General features: G+C 42.9%; 1 protein-coding gene across 4 annotated transcripts in view; it reads right to left on the bottom strand.

The window, feature by feature from the left end:
* C9H1orf21 (chromosome 9 C1orf21 homolog) overlaps positions 1 to 25,285 on the bottom strand; it is a 239,991-nt gene that overhangs the window by 107,389 nt on the left and 107,317 nt on the right. For all 4 annotated transcript variants that reach the window (XM_003482739.4, XM_084977973.1, XM_084977972.1 and 1 more), the window contains one exon: positions 10,349 to 10,443. In XM_003482739.4, coding sequence (XP_003482787.1) covers positions 10,349 to 10,443 — 95 coding nt within the window. The remainder of the gene's footprint in view (positions 1 to 10,348; positions 10,444 to 25,285) is intronic.

The following is a 25,285-nucleotide window of genomic DNA, read 5'->3' as shown; positions in this document are numbered from 1 at the left end:
TAAGGGAGAAGGGGGAAATAAATTAGGAGTTTGGGATTAAAACATACACATCACTGTATAAAACAGGTAACCAACAAGGACCTACTAAATAGCACAGGGAACTATATTCAATATCTAGTAATAACCTATAATGGAAAAGAATCTGAAAATTATATAACTGAATCACTCTGCTGTACACCTGAAACTAACATGACATTGTACATTAACTTTACTTCAATTTAGCAAAAGGTCATAAAAAAGAGAGAGATGCTGTACCAGGCAGGACATTAACACTGTGCTGACTTGCATACTGTCAGGTCAGCATATCAGCATGGAAAAGAGAAAAAGCCATTTGAAATAGCGTTCCAGTCATGCTCTGCTCTGCTTAGCTCTTTAGATGATTATAGTAGTTGCTCCCCAAACTACCTTTGATTCATTGATTCCTGTATCTACTGGGTACAAGTATTCCTTGCTTTTTTAAACTTTGCTTTATATGACTTCACTTTTACAAAAGGCCTACACTAGTACCTGTTTTCACTAACTGAAAGGAATCTGAAGATATATATATATATATATATATATATATATATATATATGGCTATTTTAGGGCCACACCCACAGCACATGGAGGTTCCCAGGTTGCAGATCCAGTCGGAGCTGTAGCCACCAGCCTATGCCACAGCCACAGCCATGCCAGATCTGAGCCGCATCTACGACCCACACTACAGCACATGGCAACGCCAGATCCTTAACCCACTGAGCGAGACCAGGGATTGAACCCACGTCCTCATGGATCCTAATTGGGTTTGTTAACTGCTGAACCATGAAGGGAACTCCTGAAGAGATTTTTACTTTCAGGAAAAAAGGCAAAAAACAAAAACAGCATTCAGCATTTGTTTTGCAGAAGTTTTTTGTTTCTTTTTTCTTTTCTTTTTTTTTAAATGGCCGCAACAGTGAATTCTTTAACCCACTGCACTGGGCTGGGGAATCAAACTCATGCCTCTGCAGCAATCCAAACCCTGCAGACAGATTGTTAACCCACTGCACCACAACAGGAACTCGCGCAGGAGCTTTTAGAGAGGCGATGGGCTCCCCAAGCAATGAGAGGCCATCCGTTTCTTCGTGAGAGAGTGAAGTGTGCTATGATAAATCTTTCTTCAAGGGGAATAGGTATTAACTCTTGCCAGAAGAACGCTGTTCCTTAATTTTGTTTCCACTATGCAATAGCAACTAACCTCAAAAATTCCAGGGGTCCTTTTAACTAGATAATGTTAATCACTCTAATTTGTGTTGAACTTTATTTTTGCAAAGCACTTTGTGGGCATTCTTTTATTCTCATAACATTCTATTCCCCAATCAGGAACTTTGCCTTTGTTTAACACCTAAGACGGAGAAGACCAATTCAACAAATCCTTCAGTCCTTAGTGAATTAAACCACTCCTGCTCTACTCTAAAGCAGATTACCACAGTGCCAGGAGAATATGCAAGATTTGGAACGTGCCTGGCTCAAGTTATGCAAAAGTGTTGGCTGGACAAAGGATGTCTTCCAAAGTCAGTGAAGAGACAGCATCTGCCTCCGATTATGTCTATGCCACAAAACACCAAAGAGGATGATACTGCTCAAACGGAGGCTCACGTGAGCTGTTAATCCCTTCAAAACCTAAAAGTCAGGTTCAGGTAGATTGTGACTGAGATGCTGAGCTGTTCCTCTAACTGTCTGGAAGAACTTGAGGCTGAAGTCAATGTCATCGGAAGAGAGAACAGGAAATGAGAAGGAGACCACTGAGTGAGAAGCAGGCGATGACTGGGGATAAGTCTTGTGCTAAAGTGATGTTTACAAAGCTGCTCTAGGAAGAGGTTTCTCTTGTTTAAATGGGATATGCTCAGGACCACTCCCCGTCTTCACTTTGTTTTGGGAACCCTCAATCTTCAAGAATTTCCACAAACCAGGCAGTAACTCCTTTGAGTCCAAATCCCACTCCCCCTGCCCTGCAGACAGATTGTTAACCCACTGCACCACAACAGCAACTCCCACAGGAGCCCATCCATCCCAGCCCGGGCCTGAGCTCAAATCCAACCTGCACCTCACCATCCATCCCAGCCTGGGGCCTGAGCTCAAATCCAACCTGCGCCTTGAGGAGAGGAGGGGAGAGGAGGGGCTTCATATAGCTTGACCCTTTGTCGGCAATATCGGCTTCACTGTGGTTGGCTTATTTTACCTTATTCTCGTGAATGCTAAGAATGGTTACATGACCTAGGAAATTGGGACAATTCAAAGTCATAGTCTTTTGCATTATTTGGATTCCAAAAATAATTACTTAGCCTTCCATTTGAGACAAGCATTCAAAGATTAACAGTCATTCCTAAGACCACGAAGAACAACCTTTAAACAGAAAAGTCAGTTTGCTCTACGGAGTCATAGGATAAAAAAACACAGACCTATCTGTTAAAAAGAAGAGTTTAGGAGTTCCCGTCGTGGCGCAGTGGTTAACGAATCCGACTAGGAACCATGAGGTTGAGAGTTCGGTCCCTGCCCTTGTTCAGTGGGTTAACGATCGGGCATTGCTGTGGGCTGTGGTGTGGGTTGCAGACGCGGCTTGGATCCTCCGTTGCTGTGGCTCTGGCGTAGGCCAGAGGCTACAGCTCCGATTAGACCCCTAGCCTGGGAACCTTCATATGCCACGCAGCGGCCCAAAGAAATAGCAAAAAGCCAAAAAAAAAAAAAAAAAAAAAAAAAGAGTTTAAACTGACTCTTAAAGGGTTCCGAATTATGAGAACATCTAGATGGGAATTACGTATCTTATTATAACAAACATTATTGAGTCCAAGTGTACAATATTCATTCACAGGCTTTTGTTCCTCGCAGGCATCCTCTAGGTATTAGAGTGATACGGTGGCCGTGGTCTTGAGCACTTAGTTTTCCTACTGACCCGCAGATACTGAATGAAACCTCAGGCTGCTCTCCGGTTTGTTTCAGGCTATCAATCAATCCAAGGCCTGGGAGAACACTAGCCCCCTCCAGGGGACTGCTCCGACCATAGCACATTCTGTGGGGCAGGGCTCCCGGCCAGTTTCCACCAGCTGAAATGCCACTGCTCCAGCGAGAGCTCTGGTAGGTCTCTGGCGCATTTCCTCCTAATCTGTAACTCTTTATTTCTGTAACTGGATGTCCCGACATTTACTGGAAATGTTAACACACTGGAAACGAGTATGGACGCTCTAACAGACTCAACAGCAGAAAGAGGGTATTGTCACCAATCTAAAGCTTGATTCCATCTTCCTTTTCCACCATCACCCATAATTAGAAGGGTCTTCTTTAAAATCTTGTCACTTGATTGTATTCAGGAATTAGTGACAAGAGTGTTTCAACTCAGTCTTCAGTGCTATGGATAAGACTGAAATCAAAAGCTCACTTAACCATGATACGTGTCGTCTGATAGAGTCTTCTCATTTATACAAGGATACCCGGAAATAGGGGAGTTCCCGTTGTGGCGCAGCGGAAATGATTCCGACAAGAACCATGAGGTTGCGGATTCCATCCCTGGCCTTGCTCAGTGGGTTAAGGATCTGGCATTGCTGTGAGCTGTGGTGTAGGTCGCAGACACAGGTTGGATCCTGCGTTGCTGTGGGTAGTGTAGGCCAGTGGCTACAGCTCTGATTAGACCCCTAGCCTGGGAACCTCTATATGCTGAGGGTGCAGCCCTTTAAAAAAAAAAAAAAAAAAAAAAAGGCAAAGATATTTGGAAATACTGAATTGAAAACCATTGTAATACATATAAATCTAGGAAATGCATACCCAAACCCAAACCCAAAAAGCAAAAAATCAGCATCAAATGATTTAACTCCTCGGGGGGAGGGGGCAGCTTAAGAATGACAAATGTTAGTCAAGGAAAATGTGATGATGTTTTGGCACATAGTGAGAGGAACACTTCAGAATTAAAGCCGGTATGTCTTTTACTTGTTGAGACACTTTGGGGAGGGATGGGGAGTGAATACTGCAAGACCGGATGAATTTACCCTTCAGTTACTTACACGCAAAACTATTAAGTTACATAAAATGACACTGGATGATCCCTACGCTTCCTTGAGTTCCTTGACCTTGCTGCTATTCATCAGAGATCAGACAATGATGAAAAACTGAGGATATTGAAGACAATGAGAAAATGCCACAATCCTACTTACATCATAGATCCCCAAGTAAGGGAGCAGCAAAACTGGAGTTTTGTTATTATCCTCTTAAAAGATTTTTTTTTAATTACACAAATAATATACTCATATTTCCTTTAAAAAATTTAAAAACATTAAATTCAAGGATAAAAATCCCCTTTTACCACCACACCCAGTTCATTCCCATGCTTCCTACCCAATTCAGCTCTATTGTTGACGAGAACCGACAATGCCAATTGCTATGCCAGAAACTGTGCTAAGAGTTTACAGGAATGTCTTGTTTAATTTTTACAACTTCCTGCTTAAGTGGGTTCAATTATGATCCCAGTTTTGCAGAGAAGACCAAGCCACAGCATACTTACATGCCCCATTAACTCAGGTGCCCACCGTTAGTAGCTGGGACGGATCTATCCAGCATTTTCCATGGACTCCTGTACATTTATGATGCTCATAGGAAATGGAAAGCATTGCTGTTTTGTTTTTTTAAAAAACCTTAAATGGTATCATACTACAATTTGCATTTCTCCACGACCGCTCATAAATACGAATTCCATTTTTATCTTATCTTATGTTTTTTTGTCTTTTTGTCTTTTCTAGGGCCACACCCGTGGCATGTGGAGGCTAGGGGTCGAATCAGAGCTGTAGCCGCCAGCCTACATACACCCCAGCTCACGGCAACACCAGATCCCTAACCCACTGAGTGGGACTGGGGATCGAACCCACACCCTCATGGTTCCTAGTCGGATTCGTTTCTGCTTCGCCACAACGGGAACTCCTATAAATGCTAATTCCATTTTTAAAATTGCTGTCTAGAGTACTACAGCTGTGGCATTCTCTTATTGACAAGCAGGAAGGCTGTTTTCAATTTTTCACTAACAGAAACAATGCTACAGTGAAAGTCTTGTGCAAGCTTTCTTGTGCACAAGGGCAGCTGCTTGGGTGCCTATAGACATGCTGGGTGATGCCAAGGGCATGTTTAAATTTTCATAGACACTGCAGCATTGTCCTCCAAGCTATTTACCACTGGGATGTACTTCCCTACAGCCATGCCAAAACTTGATATTATCAATCTTCAAATTTTTGCCAGTTTAAGGAATCGCGTTTTAAAATGCATTTCCCTGATTACAATAAAAGTTCTATTAGGCACCACCATCTGGACTGGTAATTAAGTGATAAAGTGAGTTAAAGTAGGGAAACATTAAAAATGTATATATACGTTAAGCATATTATTTATCTTAGAATACGGATGTGCATTTCCCCTCCCATCTTCTGACACAGGCACAGGGTTTCTTAAGTAACGGATGACTGACCGGGGCTCCACATACACTTTCGGCATTAACCACACCCTTCAAATGCACATCTAAGACTCCCTGGTGTGGCTTCTTAAGTGAACTAAGAATGCAAAGACCTCGTGACATAATCTGAATGTAGAATTTGATTTAACTTAACTGCAAGTTTTTAGTGATGTGCCTTCCTCAAGACTTTCCGAAGCATTTAATTTAATTTTCATGAAAACAGCTCTCTTTCCACACTTGTATTTCATTGGTTAACATATTACTTAACTAAATTACATAATTACAATGACATTCAACCAGTATAAACAGGTTTGGAAACCACCGCACTGGCTCTTGGAAAACATACATTTAACTGAGAGAAAAAAGGCACAGAGGTGTTCCCTAGAGAGCAGCCCAAAAACTATCTGGTGAGCACCCCCTGGACGGAAGTCAGCATCTTTCACAGAGGGATTTGGGAGCCTCTAATGCAGCAGGTTGGGTAGGAGAGCAGCCACGGGAGGAATGATGGGGAACAGCTCTTCACATGCTTCCTGCCCCGTATCTTCTATTGTGAACCACCTGTTCATTTCATTTACCTATTTTTCTAGTGGACTATTTTTTCTTAATTATTTCTGTGTTCCTTAGACATCTCAGACATTAATATTTCATCTTTAATATTATCAATATTTTTCCCCAGGCTGTTTCTTACCCACTAACGACTTTTTTGTAGATATTCTGTCTTACAGAAGTACTTAATTTTTGATCTGATGAAATGAACTATTTTCCTTTCTTCATAGCTTTTACTTTTCTATGTCATACAAAAGGCTCCCTTTGCTAAGATTCTAAGTTTTCTTCTAATAGGTTCAATCATTTTACTATTCCCAGATTCCAGATAAGGAACTTGAAGTTCAGAAATTTCAGATATCTGACCAACCTTATCAAGTTAGAAATAAGCTAGGATCCATACTGATATTTATATAATCTCCAAAGCCAATGGTACTACTTTATACCACCTTCCTGAAGAAGGAATTAAAGTCTGAGAGAGGAGCTCCCGTTGTGGCACAGCAGAAACGAATCTGACTAGTAACCATGAGGTTGCAGGTTCAATCCCTTGGCCTTGCTCAGGGGGTTAAGGATCCAGCGTTGCTGTGGCTGTGGTGTAGGCCAGCAGTTGTAGCTCTGATTTGAATCCTAGCCTAGGAACTTCCATATGGCGCAGGTTTGGCCCTTAAAAAAAAAAAAAAGTTGCGAGAAGTAAAGTGAGAAACACAGACGTTCAACAATGATGAAAATACATCTTTGTGTGGTGTTTTCATCAGACATCATCTTCCTAGTGATTTAACCATTTCATCGAGGTCACTATTTATTCTCACCACTTGGGTCATCTTTCCAAGTGTCATGGTCTTGTTATGACCATTATCTCCTGATTCCTCCGTCTTCCTTTAAATCCGTAATGAGCTGTCCAATCTTGTTGCTTTGATTGCAACCTTGCCCAAACCTTCTCTCTTCTCCCTGCCACCACCTTGGTTCAAGTACACTGTTTCCTACAAAAACTATTATCAATGATCTCCCGCCCAGGCTCCCCACACCAATCCATATTACACAAGTTAATGCCACATAAATTTACCTGAATCATAATCTCACTCTGCCGATCCCTTGCTTAAAATCTTCAAAGGCTCCCATTAATCCACTGAACTGATTTCAGACACCTCAGCTGGACATGAATGCTCTATGTATGACCCCACCTATATTTGGATTCTAATTTCCTGCTGCTCTCCTATGGACATCTTCTCGTCCTCCTTCTCAATCCTCAAACAGGACCACGTGCTCTTTATGAAATATACCCTGCATTTTCCATCTCTACTATGTCTGCTTGCAGCATTCTTCTTCCTTCTGTCCTTCGAGGTACATTATAAAATACCAACTCTTTCATAAAATAGGTCCTCATACAGCATCAGACAAGATATGTTTCCTTTGATAGCAGCAGCTCTTACTGTTGCCTTCTTGGAATCGATCTGGTTTTATTTATCTAACCCTGTTTTATTTATCATCATTTGGCATGTGCGTTGTTTACTGTAATACCACCTCCTAGAGGTGAGGGTCAGTGGTTTCCTTATTTCTGAGTGTTTCTGCCAAGTTTGGTACAGAGCCTCATATACAGAGACACTCAATAAGATACTGGTTGACCTGCCCAGTTCCCTCAGTTTTACTGTAAGCTCCCTGCAGACAGTGACTTTGAGTTCACTCAATACAAGGAAGGGCCTTGTGCATAACAGGTGCTCAAACCTACTTGTTTAAGTGATTTCAGAGTTCCAGAGCAAGATTTTTCAAAACACATGTCACACTGGCACTAACCTAAAGTATTCACTAAAACATCTCTTACAAATTAACATAAAGGAAAAAGGAGAGAAAAAACAAAAAACATTGACTCTAACATTCTTCATTTTAATCTTTCATTTTGTATGACGATGCCTAACTCTTTATAGGTGCTCATCATGCACCAGGCACTGAATTCAGTTTTACACAATCATCTCATATGCTCCTCTCCAGAGCACCATGAAGCACTGTCATCTTCCCCAGAAAGAGCAGGAAGTTTAGAAAAATGAAGTAACTTGACCCCACAGTGAGTAAGTGGCAGAGCTGAGATTCAAACCCAGGCAGTTTCTGCCTCCAGAGGCCAGGGCTGTCACCACCGTGCCATATGACTTGGTTATGTCTGCCGAGCCCTTTAATTTCAACAACCAAGTTTAAAAAAGAAATCTTTTAAAAAATATATCAACCTGCATCTTAAAATCATTCTTTGAAACATAAGAACATCTTGACTCTCAGACTATTTTAACGGATGTGAAAATAAAGAAGTGTTACATGTACTTCATCCACCTTCCAACGTAAGCTTCAAGTTTAGGAGGCTCTTTTGTTTTCTCAAACAATATGCATGGATAATACTCGATTACGCAACCCCAAAAATGGAGGTGACAAAAGTAACATACCTCTACATCAGTGAAAATCATTTAATTTTGGAAAGCAGTCTAGAAATCTCAGAATCAAAAATAACCACGTAGCCCCCATTCTCCAGCTTGAAATGTCTTCTCCCTACTTGAAACGTCCTCTTGGTGGCCTGGACTCTGATTGGCTGGCAGAGTAAAGGGGTGTGGGGTTGACACAGATCATCCACAAGGAAGTAAGACCTCTTACTCTTAAAACTGAAAACGTCTCTTTTTCAATCTCCATTCAGTCTGCATGGAAAAGCATTAGCACCAATTCTGGCTGGTGCTAGCCAGAGATAGATACTAGCCCCAAGGAAGACACTAGCCCCAAGGAATTAACAGATTATAAAACTGAGAGAGAAGGAAAAAAGTTGAATTGACCCTAAATATGATGGGAGCAACACTGAGGAACACCAGACAAGCTGTAAGATAAAAGTTGTTGCTTTCCTTGGGATTTCAGAAATACAGGCATGTGAAGCACAGATACCGGTCACTGGTAGTTACGCCCTAGAAAGAGCTATCAGACAAGTGGTTGCCAGCAACTCTTTAACCTCCAATGGAAATATTATTACTAAAGCTGAGATTTATAACTCAAGAAGAAACTATATCAAGCATGGGCAAACTCTGATTTTCAGTAAAAGAGCTGAAAAGGGGATGGACTAATGATGCTTCAGCTACTCAGATCTTCTACTTACCCATTCAAGGCAAAAAAAAAAAAATTCATGTAGAAAGTCTGATAATAAATATTAACTTCACTATTTAGTCACAGCTATACCTTTTACTGGATTTAAGCATTGATGTTAAAATACACCACAGGTATGATGAACCACAGGTATGATTTTAAGGGCTACCTTAAAATCCAAATCCCACTGATGAAGCCAAATTTTATAACAGAGTATTTCCACTCCTTTAAAATGATCTAAAATATTCAGTTGCTGATACTCGAGTATTTTGAGTTGCAGATCGTACGCTCAGAAAAGAAGAGAGGAAAGCATGTTCAGAAGATAATAAAGAGAAAGAATGAGCCCATTACACTCATTAGTGCATCATGGAAAATGACAGCAAAAATAGTCATGAGCACTGGTTAACATTCTGCCAACTCCCTCTGCTGTAGCAGAGATCATAAATACCAAAACAAAGCACGTAACAGAAAAAAGGAGTTTAAGTCAAGTGAAAATATTTTATGACACTGAAAGCTCCTTAAAAATACATTCACTCAAACATGAAAACAACAGTAAGTAATTAATCCCTAAATAAAAAAGAAAAACAATTTTGCTCCAGTATAACTGAATAAATAACAGTCTTAACAATCCATAATCTCTTCAGAAATCAGCTAGTATGATAACTCACTAATTTTTTCAGAGATGGAATATTAAGGTGGAACATGTATATTGATTCCTATTGGAGTTGTTTCAGATCATTACAATTCTCACATTAACTCAAACCCCACAATATCTCAACACTGTGTATGTGAAGTTCTGTTCTAATAGAGACCTACCTTCAAAGTACTTTATTTTCCTTTGAAAGGCAACTTCCTTAAATAACCCAACATGTTCAGAATAATGAACAGTAGCCATTACTTTGATTCTGGATACGAGTTAAAGGAGGTAGAGAAAAAGGGGGGGAAAAAAAGTCCTCTCCCCAATAAATCTCAGTCCCTATGCCATGCTTTTTTCCTTAAAATTTAATCATCTTGTGCAACCCTAATAATTCTGCTCTATTTCCCCCGAAGCATTCTCTATCAAGATTAAAGAAGCGCTTGTTCTGAAACAAACAGGATATAGGAGCAATGGTGCAGCTTCCAGGCAAGCTATAAATAGCAAGAGCATTTTCAAGAAATCTTGTGCCAGTGTGTAAGCTGCAGTTTAAACATGCAGTGCAGATTTCATTACAACGCTGTCACCAAACTTCATCGTTAAACAAGAGAGAGTTGATCCTTACCAAGTTTTCTTGGTTCCTGGCTGCTATTTTCTGCTCCTCTTCTGCCCCATTTTTCATGTATTTGACCTCTTCCACCGGTTTGATCCTATACTCATCTGAGTGTCAAAAAGAAAAAAAAAAAAAAGAAAGAAAAGACATTTTATAACTTTTTTCACATTGGTAGAAAAGTAACAGTGAGAAAAGCCCCGTAGCATAATTCGTTAGATAGAGCTTTTCCCCTGCAACCTTTACATGGGGTTCATTTGGAACAATCTGGAAGGAGCTTAACCTGCCTCTTTTCATGAGGCGCTCTCCTCTGTCCACCGAGGAAAGCTCAGCACCACAAAGGCAGCTAATGAAAGTGGCACTGCTGGTCCTTTCACAGACAGAGGAGGGTGGTGGCAGAAACAGATCATCTTACCTCTGAAGACTTTCAGGAAAAGCCACAGCGAAGTGTGTGTAAGGGGTCAGTGGCCATGCTGGCCACTCACCTTACCTGTCCTGAAACACGAACCAAGAAGTCTAACACATGGAAGGAGAAAAAAGACTCTTTGGAATCTACGCATAGTAGAGCATATCCTATAATGGTCTCAAGAGATTTCTCTCCATGAGAATATTCAAAATGCCTGTGGCAGCAATGTCACGTGGTATATTCACACCTGAATCTCTCTCTTTTGGAAAAACAAAAGTACTGCTTAAGACTAAAGAGCTTAACTAATCAGCACATAGATATAAACAATTAGAAACTGAAATATTCCTTTTGGTGATCCCCACACTAAATGTGGAACAGAATGCAATGATTTCATATGACACATACAGACTTGATTTTAACCTCTCTGGAAAGTCATGTGCAAGAAGAGCAATGATATCTCATGGATCTAATGGGTAAGTGTTTCACTCAAGGCTGGCGATGGGACCAGGACTTGAGCCACGGACGGGACCGGGACCTTGCAACATCCAGAGAGTACAACAAATTCCAATATCAAAATACATCACAGGGCAAACTCAGGAAGACTTGCAATGCAAGTTCTTCTCCAGGGCAGAGGTTTGGTGATGACGATGATGATGTTTTCACCAGATTCCTGTCAACAGGAAATGACTTGGGCACATTACGGTCAAAAACAGGTGTGACTTTTGAGTCTTTGGTCCAGTGTGCAGGGAAAAAATCACAGACGTCATAGAATTAGAAAATTTCTTCAACCAACAAACTGATGATTGCCTAGCATATAACATGGAATAATGTGTATAACAGGCTACCTCATAGACATCTATCACTAAGGAGTTACAATGTATTTCCTTACTGTCTGGGGTTAATTTGGTACATTGACTATATTCTTATATAATGTTTTTTGCCTTATTGTTTATAATACCATTTCCTATATATTTTTAGGCTTCCTCATACTATCCCTTAACACATGTTTTTTACATGTAATACTTCTCCAAGTAATTATGCTGTTCCGAAGTTTCCCAAATTATCATCCTTATGAAAGTAGTACATTAGCCTACATTTGAATAAAGACTCCCAAGTTTATAGCTAAGCCGATTGTTTTTTCCACCTAACAATTCAAGGTGGTTATTGATTCTGCTTCTTTCTAAAGAAATTAGAAAGACTGGTATGAGCTTACAGTAATGAGTCTTTTAGGAATACCACGTCTTAAAGGTATTAACAAGTTAATCAATGGATTCTGATCCACAATTACAACACAAGAATTTCACATTCCAATTTGGTATTCAGAAGAGAAAAACAAAACAAAACAAAAAACCTGAAAGTAAATTAATAAAATTTGCATATTTAATTAGGGATTTTTTTCTTCAGAAGTTGGAAAAGTACTTGTTAATTGGGGAAAAAAGACACTGACTAACTATGCTGCCAATACAATTATACAGAGATAAAAAATAAAGGAAAATAATAATAATTAAAGACAGGACTCTCTCACTTCAGTTTGGAACATTAATATTTATAAATGATGGTTCACTGGGATAATTATTAACATTTAACTGAGCTAAACTGTGATCTTAATTACTTACAGCGAGTCTCTAATTATTTAAATATAAATTACACACATACCTATTTTTTTAAAGCACATTTCCAGCTGACTCTATGATTTTGTTACGTGTCATGTAAGATGGGGAAACACAACATTTTAGAACCTAACTTAAGCAGAGGCTTCTGATAGAGGCTTCTGAGAGATGGCCCCTGGCCTGTGACACAACTAAAGGTCGCTTCTAGAAAGGACGCACCTTTGCCTTGTCCACGGTCCTCTCCCACCCACCAGGCCACAGCTCACTGCAGACACTCTCTAAGCAGCTGACTGATATTCAATCTTCTTTCTCTTTATGTCCCTCCAGGAAATGCAGGTGAACTGAGAGTAGCAGACAAACTATTAATATTTTTCTGATATTTTCTTCAATGAAATGGAAAAGCTGCTGGCTACAGGACTTTCAAAGCAGCATTATCCCACATACAGACTTTTTATAACATCACCAATTTAGAAAGAGGAGCGGTTTTAACGTGTCATTAACAAACGCGGCTGGCTAGCCAACACAGTCTTCGTGGAACACACCACGATTGGATGAAAAGCAAAGAAAAAACAAACAGCCACGCCTGCAAAGCCAGACCTATCATTATTACTTACACAACACACTGCACAAAATCCATTGTGGTGTGCAACAAAAAAGCCAGAAAGACCCTTAGATAAACCACAATTTGTACAAAGTAAATACTGAAAAACAGTCTCTGTCAAATTTCTCAAAGGCTGGTGCTGGGGAAGAAGATGCCCATCTGGAAACAGACAAGCTGTCAACCAACATGTCACACATTTCCATGGTGATGCAGCCGTCAAGGGCAGCCCTCACCAACCGGCCTCCGTGCGGACAAACAGAGTGTTTCAGGTTACGACAGTGACACAACCACTATAGAAATCTATTTTTCCTTTTGTTCAGGGCACAGGGGAGTCAGCGTGGGGCTTCAGGCCCCCTTCATCAGATCCCACATTGGGGGCAATTAGCAGAGCCACTGTTACCAGCCAGAGTATCCTGGCAGCAGAACAATGTGCCAACTTGATTAAGAGGAGGGAGAAGCAGACTGTCTTCCTCCAGCTCCCGTACACCTGTTCACAATTTTTCTTTTCTTCCTGTTGATCATGTCAGGTGGCTTATTAAAATGCACGTCAGGAACAGCAGGCTAACGCCCCATTTCGAACCTGCTCCCCCTTCTCTCTATGTAAACAGTTGCAGGCTATGCTAGTCAAAATAGGTCTGGGGTAAAAGCACTGTTGTGGTGATATTTTTTGCATTCTATTCCTCAGATCACATCAGAGAGAGGCTACATTGTTTCTGTGGCTGCTCTGTCACGCTACAGTTTCCCACCAAATCTCTGTACCTCACTTTTGTGTAAAGTGCATTATATATATGTATATAAAATTAAAGTTTTTAGAGATAAAAGGGGACCAATTGGTTGGATGTGCTTTAGATAGTATGGAATCACCCCCATTTTCTGGATCCTGCCAATTCCTTCACAGTCAACAACTCCCAGGCCCCTATCCCCTTCTCCCAAGCTTTACAGATAGAAGATCTGCTACAAGTGTACATTTATAATCAATGGAACTGACTTTAAAATGAGTAAAAATTAGAGACAAGTGCCAGAGTGAGTTTAAAATGCCAGAATTATTAAAAAGTTAATAATTCTCATTAAAGTACCTGTTGGATGGGAAGAGGGAAGAAAGGCCAGAGTTCTAGAAATGCTACTATTTGAGGTAAGAAGGGATTTTACAGTTGTTTCCTGGAAAGGTGAACTTCATATCTACTTCGATTTCTCCCCACCCAATCTTCTTCTGACGACATATATATGACAACACATCCCATCTTTTCCAAGACTGTTTCAATTTCAAAAAGTGGTATCAAAACAATCCAACATCTGGGCCTCTTTACCGAACACCCTGGATGGCTTCTTCACCCAGAATTTGCATGAAGAGTCTCTGGTGGACTAATTATTATCACATGCTCAAGAAAACATGAGGGCTGGGGACAGGAGGTATAAGAAGTATTTACAAAAATAAACAAGCCAATTAAAAGACTAAACTCTTCTGCCTTAGAGTATCAACTCACTCCCTTTCAGTTTCTCCCACTGAACAGGTTATTTCCCAAGCTAACTAAATTCGAGTCCCCAAATCCTGGTACATTTTAAACCCTTGCCTAGGATCTTTCTTTCTTGGAGAGATTCTTCGGAGAGATGAGCAGTCCCAGTGGTCAAGAGCTTAGCCTCAGAGCTGGAATGCCTAGTCATAAGGCCTTGGGCAAGTTACTCATCCTTTCTTGGTCTTGGTTTCTTCATTTGTAAAATGGGAATATTTATACCACCTAATCCCACACATACAGTCGCATAATTTAATGCACGAAAACACCTGAATGGTGCCTAGCCCATTATAAATGCTCAATAAATGTTGGCTACTGCTTTAGAAAAAACTCTGTTGGTTCTTCAGGGGACACTATTTCTAATGCACACAATCCATCACGGCATAAAAACAAAAAGCATAACGTAAGACATGAATAATTAACTGAAAACTGTGACTTAACTATATTAACAAATAAGAAGAGAAGAAGTGAGAACAGGGTATTGTCCATGATAAGCCTTTAGTATTTTTTAACTAGGTGCATACATTAATTAAAATATAAACTAATTTTAAAAAGAATAATAAATAACTTTTATCCTGAGGAAAAGTGAACATTATCTGAAGGAAACCAAGGTGACAACAAAATAAAGCTCCTCTATCTTCCTTTACATCCTCACTCAATTGTTGCCGTTGGCACAGCTCCCGGGCTCAGCCTTCCTCGAGGGTACAAGAGTGAATGGGTGAGGTTCCAATTTAAAACAGGTAGAATGATTGTTTTAGAGCAAGAAGGGTAGAGGCAGGTCTTAAAAAAAAAGCCGCTTTGGAAGGAAAACCCTTTTCTGGAAGGAAGGACAAGGAGGCAGGACTCTATGGGACTATAAACCAAAGATGGAGAGCTGAGTCAGCTGTGTTGGGATAAGCGGCCTCTTACTTTGGAGTTTTCCCCCGAATTAGCTGTGCAGCCTCCATTCACTCATTAATTCAAAAAACAGTCACTCAGTGTCTGCTGTGTCTACGCCCTGATCTTTCTCAGGCTCATCAGATGCTGTCTGGGTGGACTGGGTGCCTGGTTTTTAGTTAAAGTGTCTGGGACATTGCAGGTGTTTAATAAAAACATTTTTTTTTTAGTGAGAAAAATACCCAGAGAACTGGGCTTAATTCACACATGAATAAATATTTTCTCAAATCAGTGCTGCCGTTTTGTTTGTCTGATGTACCCATTTTTTCCCCCCTTGCTGGATTCTCCAACCAAGAAAAAAAAGATTTCTAAAATAAACAAACAAAAAACACAAATCCCAATATCATTCTTTGCATTTTTACATACAAGTGCAATGGCTATGAAACTGCTTTTGCAAGTGGATCTTTTGACTGTGATGTCCTCGGTGTGGAATTCTTGGCTGACATATATTCCAGCTTTTGAGCTAAAACTGATATTATTCCCCTATCTGGAATTTCTTTCTCAGTCTCTCAGTTGGTTTACAGACTACTGGAGCCCAAGTCTTACTATCTTTATGAAATCTTTTTAAATCTCTTTGAGTTACAAGTATCTCTTCTGCCTCCAAATTTCTAAAGTTCTCTCTTTTCACTTTTAAAACTTGCCAAAAACTCCCTTAGCATTATTTCCTTCACATGTGAGGTGATTTAGACTAACCGTAAACCTGTCAAAGCTTCACATGGAACTGCACTTATATTTTTGGACTCTGATATGGAACACTGTTGGGCTGTCTTTGAGTTCGAACAAGACTGAACTATAGAAGGTAGTTAGCTGAAGACTTGGATTAAATGGCATTTCAAAATGTTTATAACTAGTTAGAGTTCCTTTAACTACATGGACTGGTCTCTGCTTTATTCTAGTGCATGTTCTATAAACTACAAGTTCTTCAGTAAATGTAAAACTAATTAGATAGTATTTCTATGACTGCAAATACCACAGATACCACATAACACAAATATAAAATAGTATCTATAGCTTGGTTCAAAATTTAGCTCAGCCCAGTTGTTCTGTCCCTTCAAGACCATCTTCAACACCTGCAGCCGAAGAGGTACAATCGGTGTGAGGTCTATTCATTCTATAGCTCCCCACCTCAATTCACTGTTTCTTGCTCTCTGTCAACCCTCCATGCCTACGGATTCAGGAGCCTTCGATGATAAGAAATGCTGGAACTGCAGAGGGCCACTCCTTTCACGTCTCAGTGATGACACAAACACTTGCAACTGGGAATCTGGAGAAGCCAAAGATGCGCTTGGGAATTAAGCCACTACTGTTTTCTAATAATGAGCACACTTGAAAGTAAGACCAAAACAACACAAACCCAAGAAACCCCAGTATTTCAAAGGGTTGCATTTGTTTGAAAGGCATTTCTGTGGAGAAACTACTTGAGAAGAGTTGATTTCATTTCCAGGTTACTCCATGGAAGGCCCAATTAACTGAATGTAGCTGAACCATTCATCAGGAGCACCAAGCAACCTCGGTACTAGGTCTCGGGAGGTGGCCATGTGATCCAACGAAGCAGAGAAGGGGAACACTTCTTTCTTTTATTCTTGATGTACAGCTGGACCTGGGCCAATACTTTAAACAGGTAGTTTGTCTTGGATGCCCAAGAACCTCCTCTTCTGAACCCATCTTACATCTCCATGTAAACCCCTCCCCAAGCCTCCCATGCAGCTTTCCTAGCCTGACTGCCCCACCTCTACTGTAGCATTCCACTAAGACAAGTATCAAAGCCCACTTCACAAACTTACATCTTTTCAGCGCCCCATTTTGGTGCCCAATCAAAAGACGATTCCTGTTACATTAGAAATCATTAATCAATGCACTTCCAAGGAATGCAGCATAAGGGAACAAATGTTTGAGGCTAGATGTGTGCTATGGCTGGGAGTGGAACGAGGGGGCCATATTTTCTTCATAGGGCAGGAAAGCCACCACTGGCCAGCCAGGCTCATCCACCCTTTATCTTATTTGGAGCAGCTGAGCTTCTGAATCTGTGGGCTGCTGCTGCTGATTAAATCTGGAAACTTTTCAGCTAACAGTTGTCCATTCCTCCCTTCCTTCCTTTACCCAGCTTGCGACTGGAGAGCTATCTGACTTTAGAGCCCACACTCTTCACTATATCTTTGAACTATGCCTCTGAACTTGTCTCACCTCTCCCATCAGCCTCATTTCCACAGTACAGTTTTGTGGTTCTTATTTTCAGAGCAATAGGTCAGTGCCTAATATCTGACATGGACTGAAGAGAATTTTGTTGCAGAGGCATTAAAGAGCATTAAAGTAAAGGTTTTGGTGACTAGAGCATAGCTGGTTCACTTTTTTTTTTTTTTTTTTTTTTTTTTTTTTTTTGCTTTTAAGGACCACACCTGTGGCATATGAAAGTTCCCAGGCTAGGGGTCAAATCAGAGGTGTAGCCACTGGCCTACGCCACAGCCATAACCATGGCCACAGCAATGCAGGATCCAGGCCATGTCTGCGACCTTCGCCACAGCTCATGGCAATGCTGGCTCCCTGACCCACTGAACAAGGCCAGGGATTGAACTCAAATCCTCATGGATACGGGTCGGGTTTGTTTCCACTGCGCCACAAAGGGAACTCCCCCTGGTTCACTTCTCTACCCTCCTCAGCTGGAAAGCATTTCTTCAGGGCAGTCTGAGAACTCACTGTGAGCTGGGCTCTGTGATGTGCAATCCCAGGGGCGTGGAGGGGAGGGATGGAGGAGGCCGGGAAACAGAGCCCAAGGAAACCCACTGGCTCGCAGGGAGGGCTTTGCTCTGAGAACCGCTCTGCTACCTGGAGATGTTCCTCGGTACCGCTAGGCTGACCCCGTTCCACTGGGCCCCAGTTCACCAGGACGGACTAATCCTGGAAAGCATCATGCACAAAGCAGACGCTCAGCTGAAGGAACTCACAGGCCACTCTCTGAGTCAGGCGGTCCCTTCAAGATAATTACTACATCCTCACTTGAAAAAAGTGACTTTGCCCTTTCCAATGTAATAGTTATTATTAAGCAATTTCTAGAGTAATTATGAATTGCCCATTCTAAATGTTTTGAACATTTCTCAAATAAGGCTTTGGTGTGTTTAACAAAAAAGCTCTCAGTTCTTTTCAAAGTGCATCTCAAATCAACCCAATAAAGGAAAACTAATTTCGAAATAAGATTTTTTGGGGAGGCGGGGGGGGGGGGGGCGCACCCACGGCATATGGAAGTTCCCAGGCTAGCTGCAGCTGCAGACCTATGCCACAGCCACAGTAACGCAGGATCTGAGCTGCGTGACCTACACCACAGCTCACGGCGACACCACAACCTTAACCCACTGAGCAAGGCCAGGGATCAAACCTGCGTCCTCATGGATCCTAGTCAGGTTCGTTTCTGCTGTGCCACAACTCCAAAATAAGAGTTTGTTTGATACACTAAGTTCTCATGGTCCAAAAATATAAGCTGCTAAAAAATAACAAGCAGGGGAGTTTCTGTTGTGGTTCGGAAGTAACCAATCCAACTAGTATCCATGATGATGCGGGTTCTATCGCTAGACCTGCTCAGTGCATTAAGGATCTGGCATTGCCATGGGCTGTGGTGTAGGTCATAGATGCAGCATGGATTCGGTGTTGCTATGGCTGTGGTATAGGCCAGTGGCTGTAGCTCTAATTTGACCCCTAGCCTGGGAACTTCCATTTGCCAAAGGTATGGCCCTAACAAGCAAAAAAAGGCACTTTTCAAATGCCTATAGTATCCTTATTCAGTGAAACCCAATACTTGGATATATTTTAAAACCAGAGATAAAAGATTTAATCTTGCTTCAGTCCTGTACAACTCATCTCAGCACACCCTCACTAACAAAGGGTATCATCCTCTTTAACATATGCAATGACATCATACATCGCTTACATGGAGAATTGTTTAAACTGTTACCAACGAACTTATTAGCAAAATAGAGAAAGACTAACAGACATGGGGGGAGGGATAAATTAGGACTCTGGGATTAAAAGATAACATACTGCTGGAGTTCCCGTCGTGGTGCAGTGGTTAACGAATCCGACTAGGAACCATGAGGTTGCGGGTTTGGTCCCTGGCCTTGCTCAGTGGGTTAAGGATCCGGCGTTGCCATGAGCTGTGGTGTAGGTTGCAGACGCGGCTCGGATCCCGCGTTGCTGTGGCTCTGGCGTAGGCCGGTGGCTGCAGCTCCGATTCGACCCCTAGCCTGGGAACCTCCACATGACAAGGGTTCGGCCCTAAAAAAAAAAAAAAGAGCAAAAAACAAAACAAAACGAAGCAGACTAAGCATCCGTCCTCTGGACCGTCATCGATCCTCTCCTCTGGACAGACCTCCACCATCTGAATCCCAGGCTTTCCGCCTGGCTCTCAGAGAGGGCGCCACAAAGGTGGAACTTGCTCGGAGCAGCAGAGGCGGAGGAAGAACAACACGAGGAGAAGACCTGCCACGAGCCAGAGAGAGAGGCCAGTATGGCACGAGGGTGAGGGGAGCCTCAAGGAGTCTCACGGGGGCAGGTGGAATCTTGGTCTGCAGTCCGCTGCGGGGGCACACGTGGGGCTGGAGCCTGAGACACGGCGCCTGCCAGAACCTGTTTCTTGCCTCCCCTGACAGGTACGCCCTCCACTGGGGACCTGGGGACGGGAAGGTACTGGAGCACGTGGACCAGGGAGGGCTTGCGATGGATCCTGGGAGCAGAGGGAATGCTGCCCAACCTGACCCCAGCTCCTTCCTCTCTGGCGGGACAGCGGTGAATCACAAGACACAGAGCCCCAGGCTCAAAGGGCCGTTCTCCTCCGGACCTGGCTTGGCGCCGTGGCGGCTGTGTGCTGTGGAGGCAGGGGCTTGACCTCTCTGAGGGAAGTGAGTGCGCTGCGATGCATGTGCACGGGTGCTATGGCCTCTTAGCGTTCTTAGGGTCATGTCCTCCTCTTCGAAGAGGACCAGGGAAGAAGCAGCCACACGGCAAGGATGAGACGGTGGGAAAGCTGCCCTCTCCACAGCACCTTTAATAATTAAGACTAGACCTGCAGGCCCCATTCCCGAATCACTCAATCATTTCAGAGGCTGGACAGCACATCTCCTTCATCCATTTGAGGCTCATCATTCAGTGACCAGGGAACTATTAACCAGTCATGAAGGGCCCCCGGAACATTCATCTCTGACAAGCTCCGACACAAGATATATAACCAGATCCAAATACAGCCCAGATTCCTTTAGGAATGCATATGCATACTAAGGCTTTCCTCTGGAGAGAGGGTTTAATTTTTTTTTTTTTTTTTTTTTTTTTTTTTTGGCTATGCTCACGGCAGGCAGAAGTTCTTGGGCCAGGAATAGCACCTGGCCCCACTGCAGTGACCTGAGCCACAGCAGTGACAACTCTGGATCCTTAACCTGCTGGGCCACCAGGGAAGTCCCTTAATTGTTATATCATACAGATATAATTCCTAAACAAGAAAGAGAATGCATGGCAAGACGCTCCCAGGGCAGGCGGGCGGGCGGGCAGGCGGGCACGCATGGAGGTGCTGACAGCAATTTATCCAGTTTCTCAAGAGCCTGCTCTGACTCTTGCAGTTCTGGTTCTGCACTAACCACAGAAAGGCTGGAGGCCAGCTAAGGCCTCTCTGCTATTTTTGCTGGGGCTCCTGTTATCCTTGATAACCCTTCCAGAGAAAAGCCTGCCCAGTCACCTGTCCTCTCCCCTGCCTGGATTTAATCCTCAGGTCAGTCGCGCGAGGCTGGTATTATAACGCCCTTTCTACAGTTGCAGAGATTAGTCCTTGATTGGCTGGTCAAGTGGCAGCGCTGGTTCTAACCCAGATTGGTCTAAATCCAGGGCCAGGCTCCTAACCACTAAACCGCAGAGCACAGGAAATAATTACTTTGGGAAATGATACAGGCATAAAGTACGAATGGATTCAGAAAGGATCTGGACACATTTGCAAATCATAGTGACAGAAACAGAAGTTAGAAGGACATTTCACATTCACAGGCACCATCAGGGAAACTGACAGACCCTCCCTTGGCAGGTGTCTGGGGTCTCTGTCAATGGAAGCTCTTCTCCTTGTGCTCCTTCAATTAGGAATTAATATACCAGCCAGAGCAGGGGTTGTGAAGCTTTTCATTACAATGGCAGTTTCACTGTAATGTAACTTTTCATTACAACTACATCTAGTGAAAGAAAACTGAAGTTCTTCTGCAATGCAAATACCGCAATGTCTTTACAAAAACTTGTTTTGAAAGATAACTACATTTAAAGGCATCAGTTGTACACTACAACTCTGATCTATGATCTTAGTAATATTAAGACAAGCAATACATCAAGGATCTCTTCCTTCGCTTGAGTAAGGAGGAGAAGGAGGAAGCGCTATTGTTTACAGAGCCCTTTAAAAGTTCCAGATCTAGTTTGGAAAAGTGGTTAACCCCTAACCCATTTCATACTCACAGTGTCTCTATGAAAGGGAACTATCAATGTCTCCATCATAAGGAAACACTGACTCACCTAGCTGTACCACCTGGCCAGGCCAGGCCTTGAACCCAGGCAGTCTGGCTCAGACCACAGGCTTTTAATCGACTTTCCCCAAACCGTATAGTCAAATGAATTTCTAATAAAAATGAAGATTCTTCTTCCATTACAGAACTATTACAACATGTTATCACAATACGTATCCTCTCTCTGAATGGAAGTCACCTTGAGATAAACCTCTTCAGGTCAAGCATTAAAAAATGCATTATGGTAAAATAAGATCTAGAATAAATGCAAACAGTAATTTCCTTTTTAGGGTAAACCCTATGGCAATGACAGCAACTACAAACAGATACTAACAGAGTGGCTTACATGCCTGCCATTGTACACAAAGTTGATAAAATTCCACTGTCATTAAGAGGGCTTGAAATGAGAGTTGCTTTTCTAGGATAGACCATAAATTCCTGCTGATTCACTTATAGAGTCAGTCCTTCACTACCGTCCAAGATTAATGGTCATGAATTTGCAAGGTGGCTGGTCAGGATTTGGAAATTCTATGACCGTTCCAGAAACCCTTCCCCATTTAGTATGGCTGCTCCAGATATTGAACAATTGGCCAATGGCGTGTGCGCGCGTGGGTATGTGTGTGTGTTAAGGAAGAAGCACATCTTATTATCCATCTGATTTAATTCCTTGAACTGGGTACTGACTTAAGCGGATTTCTGTTAAGGAAAAGATTCTCAGATAGCAGGACAGAGTCAAGTATTAGCACTCAAGCAGCCCAGTCTCCCTCCCCCCCTCAAGGCACCTCTCCGGTGGCCAGAGGCTGGGGTTCTTTTGTGATGCAGCCTGGTGATGGAGTGAGGAGGTTATCGGGAAGTGGCAGCAGTCTGGATTAACATGGGAGAGAGGAGAACTAATGAGAAGAACTGGGCTAGAGGGGAAGGTTTTGCAGGAAATTAGAGAGAGAGGATATTTATGAGATCGTCTACAGAAAAGCAGACAAAAAGTCACCAGAGCGGCAGAGAGCTAGAAATTCGGGGGGGGGGGTAGAACCATGACGCAGGTTCATGAGATGCCTCCTTGGGATTCTTAGTGGTTATTCGGTTAAAGTCGAAACTGCTTTTCTGTGATCTTTGGTGATTCTTTTAAGGTGCCTCTGGACTGAAGCTGGCTACTGGTTCTACGACCATCAGAAATAACTCAGCCGCAGCAAAATCATTACCAAGAATAGAAGACAGTGGATAGTCGTTTTCAGTTGATGTGATTCTAAAGGCTATATGCACTGCCCCTGAGCATTTAAAGGGGAAAAACACAGCGCAAGTACAATGCGTGCTGAAGAAGAGCACGGCCTCCCTCCTCCTGAAGCGCGTCCGCAGCGTGGCCGGCAGCGCAGCTCTCCTGCAGGAAGGTCCCGGGAGGCCGAGAGCCAGCGGCTTCCTGCGCGAGGGCAGCGCGGGCCCGCTGGCTCCTCTTGACAAGGCTGGGCCTCTTCTCACAAGCGCCTCCTTCACAGCAAACAAAAGATCGTTTCCAGTTGTCAGGAATCACCAAGGTACCTTCCCGCCAGAGACCCAAGTGCGTTCCTCCAGCGCGGAGGCGGAGGCGGAGACCAGCTCTGGAGGAATCCCGGGTCGGGTGTGGGGAAGTGGGGAAGTGGGGGGAGGTGGGGGGTGGGGGAAGTGGGGGGAGGTGGGGGAGTCGGGGGAGGGGGGTGGGGGAAGGGCGCAGGGCTGGGAGCTGAACAGCCCGTAAACGACACACCATCCTCCAAGACCTGGGCTCCTGAATGAGCCTATGTCCCCAACACATGCTGCTCAATGTGTCTGTTTTTCTGATTTCTCTTTGGGAGGAGAGGGGGTGAAGCCTCATTGGTAAGAGCGTCAGAGGGGTTCCATTAAATCCAAACCCACTAAACTGTGGGGTCCAGCAACGGTGATGGGGGCTGTGCAGGAAGTCTGAAGACACAGAGCTGAGGGGAAGGGGGTCCCCATGGATGCCCCCCACCCCACCACAGGTGAGCTATTTAAATGTGGATTAGGAGAGCCCGAGTTCTCCAGGGCCCATCTGGCTTCCTCAAGAGGAAGGTAGAGAAGCAAAAAGGAAGGAACTGCCACAGCGCCTCACACCTGTCAGAATGGCTATCGTCAAAAAGACAACGCATACGAAATGTTGGCCAGGAGGTGGAGAAAAGGGAGCCCTCCTGCATGGTTGGTGGGATTGTACATGGATACAGTCACTGAGGAAAACAGCATGGGGGCTCCTCAAAAAATTAAAAATAGAACTACTGTAAGATCCAGCCATTACACTTCTGGGGATCTCTCTAAAAAAGATAATACCAGCATCTTAAAGAGCCATCTGCCCTCCCATGTTCACTGACGCACTAGTCACAAGAGCCAAGGTATGGAAACAACCTAAACGTCCATTGATGGAGTAATGGATAAAGAAAATGTGGTATATATATCCAATAAAATAGTATGCAGCCACGAGGAAGAAGGAAATTCTGCTATTTGTGACAACATGGATGGGTCTTGAGGGCATTCTGCTAAGTGAACTATGTCAAAGAAAGACAAATACCGCATATCACTTATATATGGAATCTAAAAAAAGTTGAACTCAGAGAAACAGAGAGTAGAATGGTGGTGGCCAGCAGCTGGAGGGCGGGAGAGTATGGAGAGAGGCTGGTCAAAGAGCACAAACCTCCAGTTATGAGGTGAATACGTCCCAGGATAGAACGTACAGCATGGTGACGACAATTAACAAGTCTCTATTATACACTTGAAAGCTGCTAACAGGGTAAATCTGAAACGTCTTCAACACACACATACAGTAATTATGTGAGATGAAGGAAGTATTTACTGACTTTATTGTGATAATCATTTTGCAATGTACAGACACATCAAAGCATCTCATTGCGCTGTATACTCGAAATTTATATCTTACATGTCCATTAGATATAAATAAAACTGGGAATAGGTAAAAAGGGAACTGCTGTAATTTCTAAGACTTTGAATGATTTATTTATTTTTTATTTTTATTTTTATTTTTTTGTCTTTTGTCTTTTTTGTTGTTGTTGTTGTTGCTATTTCTTGGGCCGCTCCCGCGGCATATGGAGGTTCCCAGGCTAGGGGTCGAATCAGAGCTGTAGCCACCGGCCTACACCAGAGCCACAGCAACACGGGATCCGAGCCGCATCTGCAACCTACACCACAGCTCACGGCAACGCCGGATCGTTAACCCACTGAGCAAGGGCAGGGACCGAACCCGCAACCTCATGGTTCCTAGTCGGATTCGTTAACCACTGCGCCACGACGGGAACTCCGACTTTGAATGATTTAAATCAGACATTTTCAACACACAGGAAAGTATGAGGGGCCCACATAATCCTACACCAACTGC

The sequence above is a fragment of the Sus scrofa genome, chromosome 9, assembly GCF_054392235.1.
Source record: "Sus scrofa isolate SSC_HxYL_T2T_F1_AM1 chromosome 9, Sscrofa_HxYL_maternal_Yorkshire_Landrace_v2.0, whole genome shotgun sequence".
Taxonomy (NCBI): domain Eukaryota; kingdom Metazoa; phylum Chordata; class Mammalia; order Artiodactyla; family Suidae; genus Sus; species Sus scrofa.
Note: the sequence above shows the minus strand (reverse complement) of the source record. Positions and strands in the feature narration are given on the sequence as shown.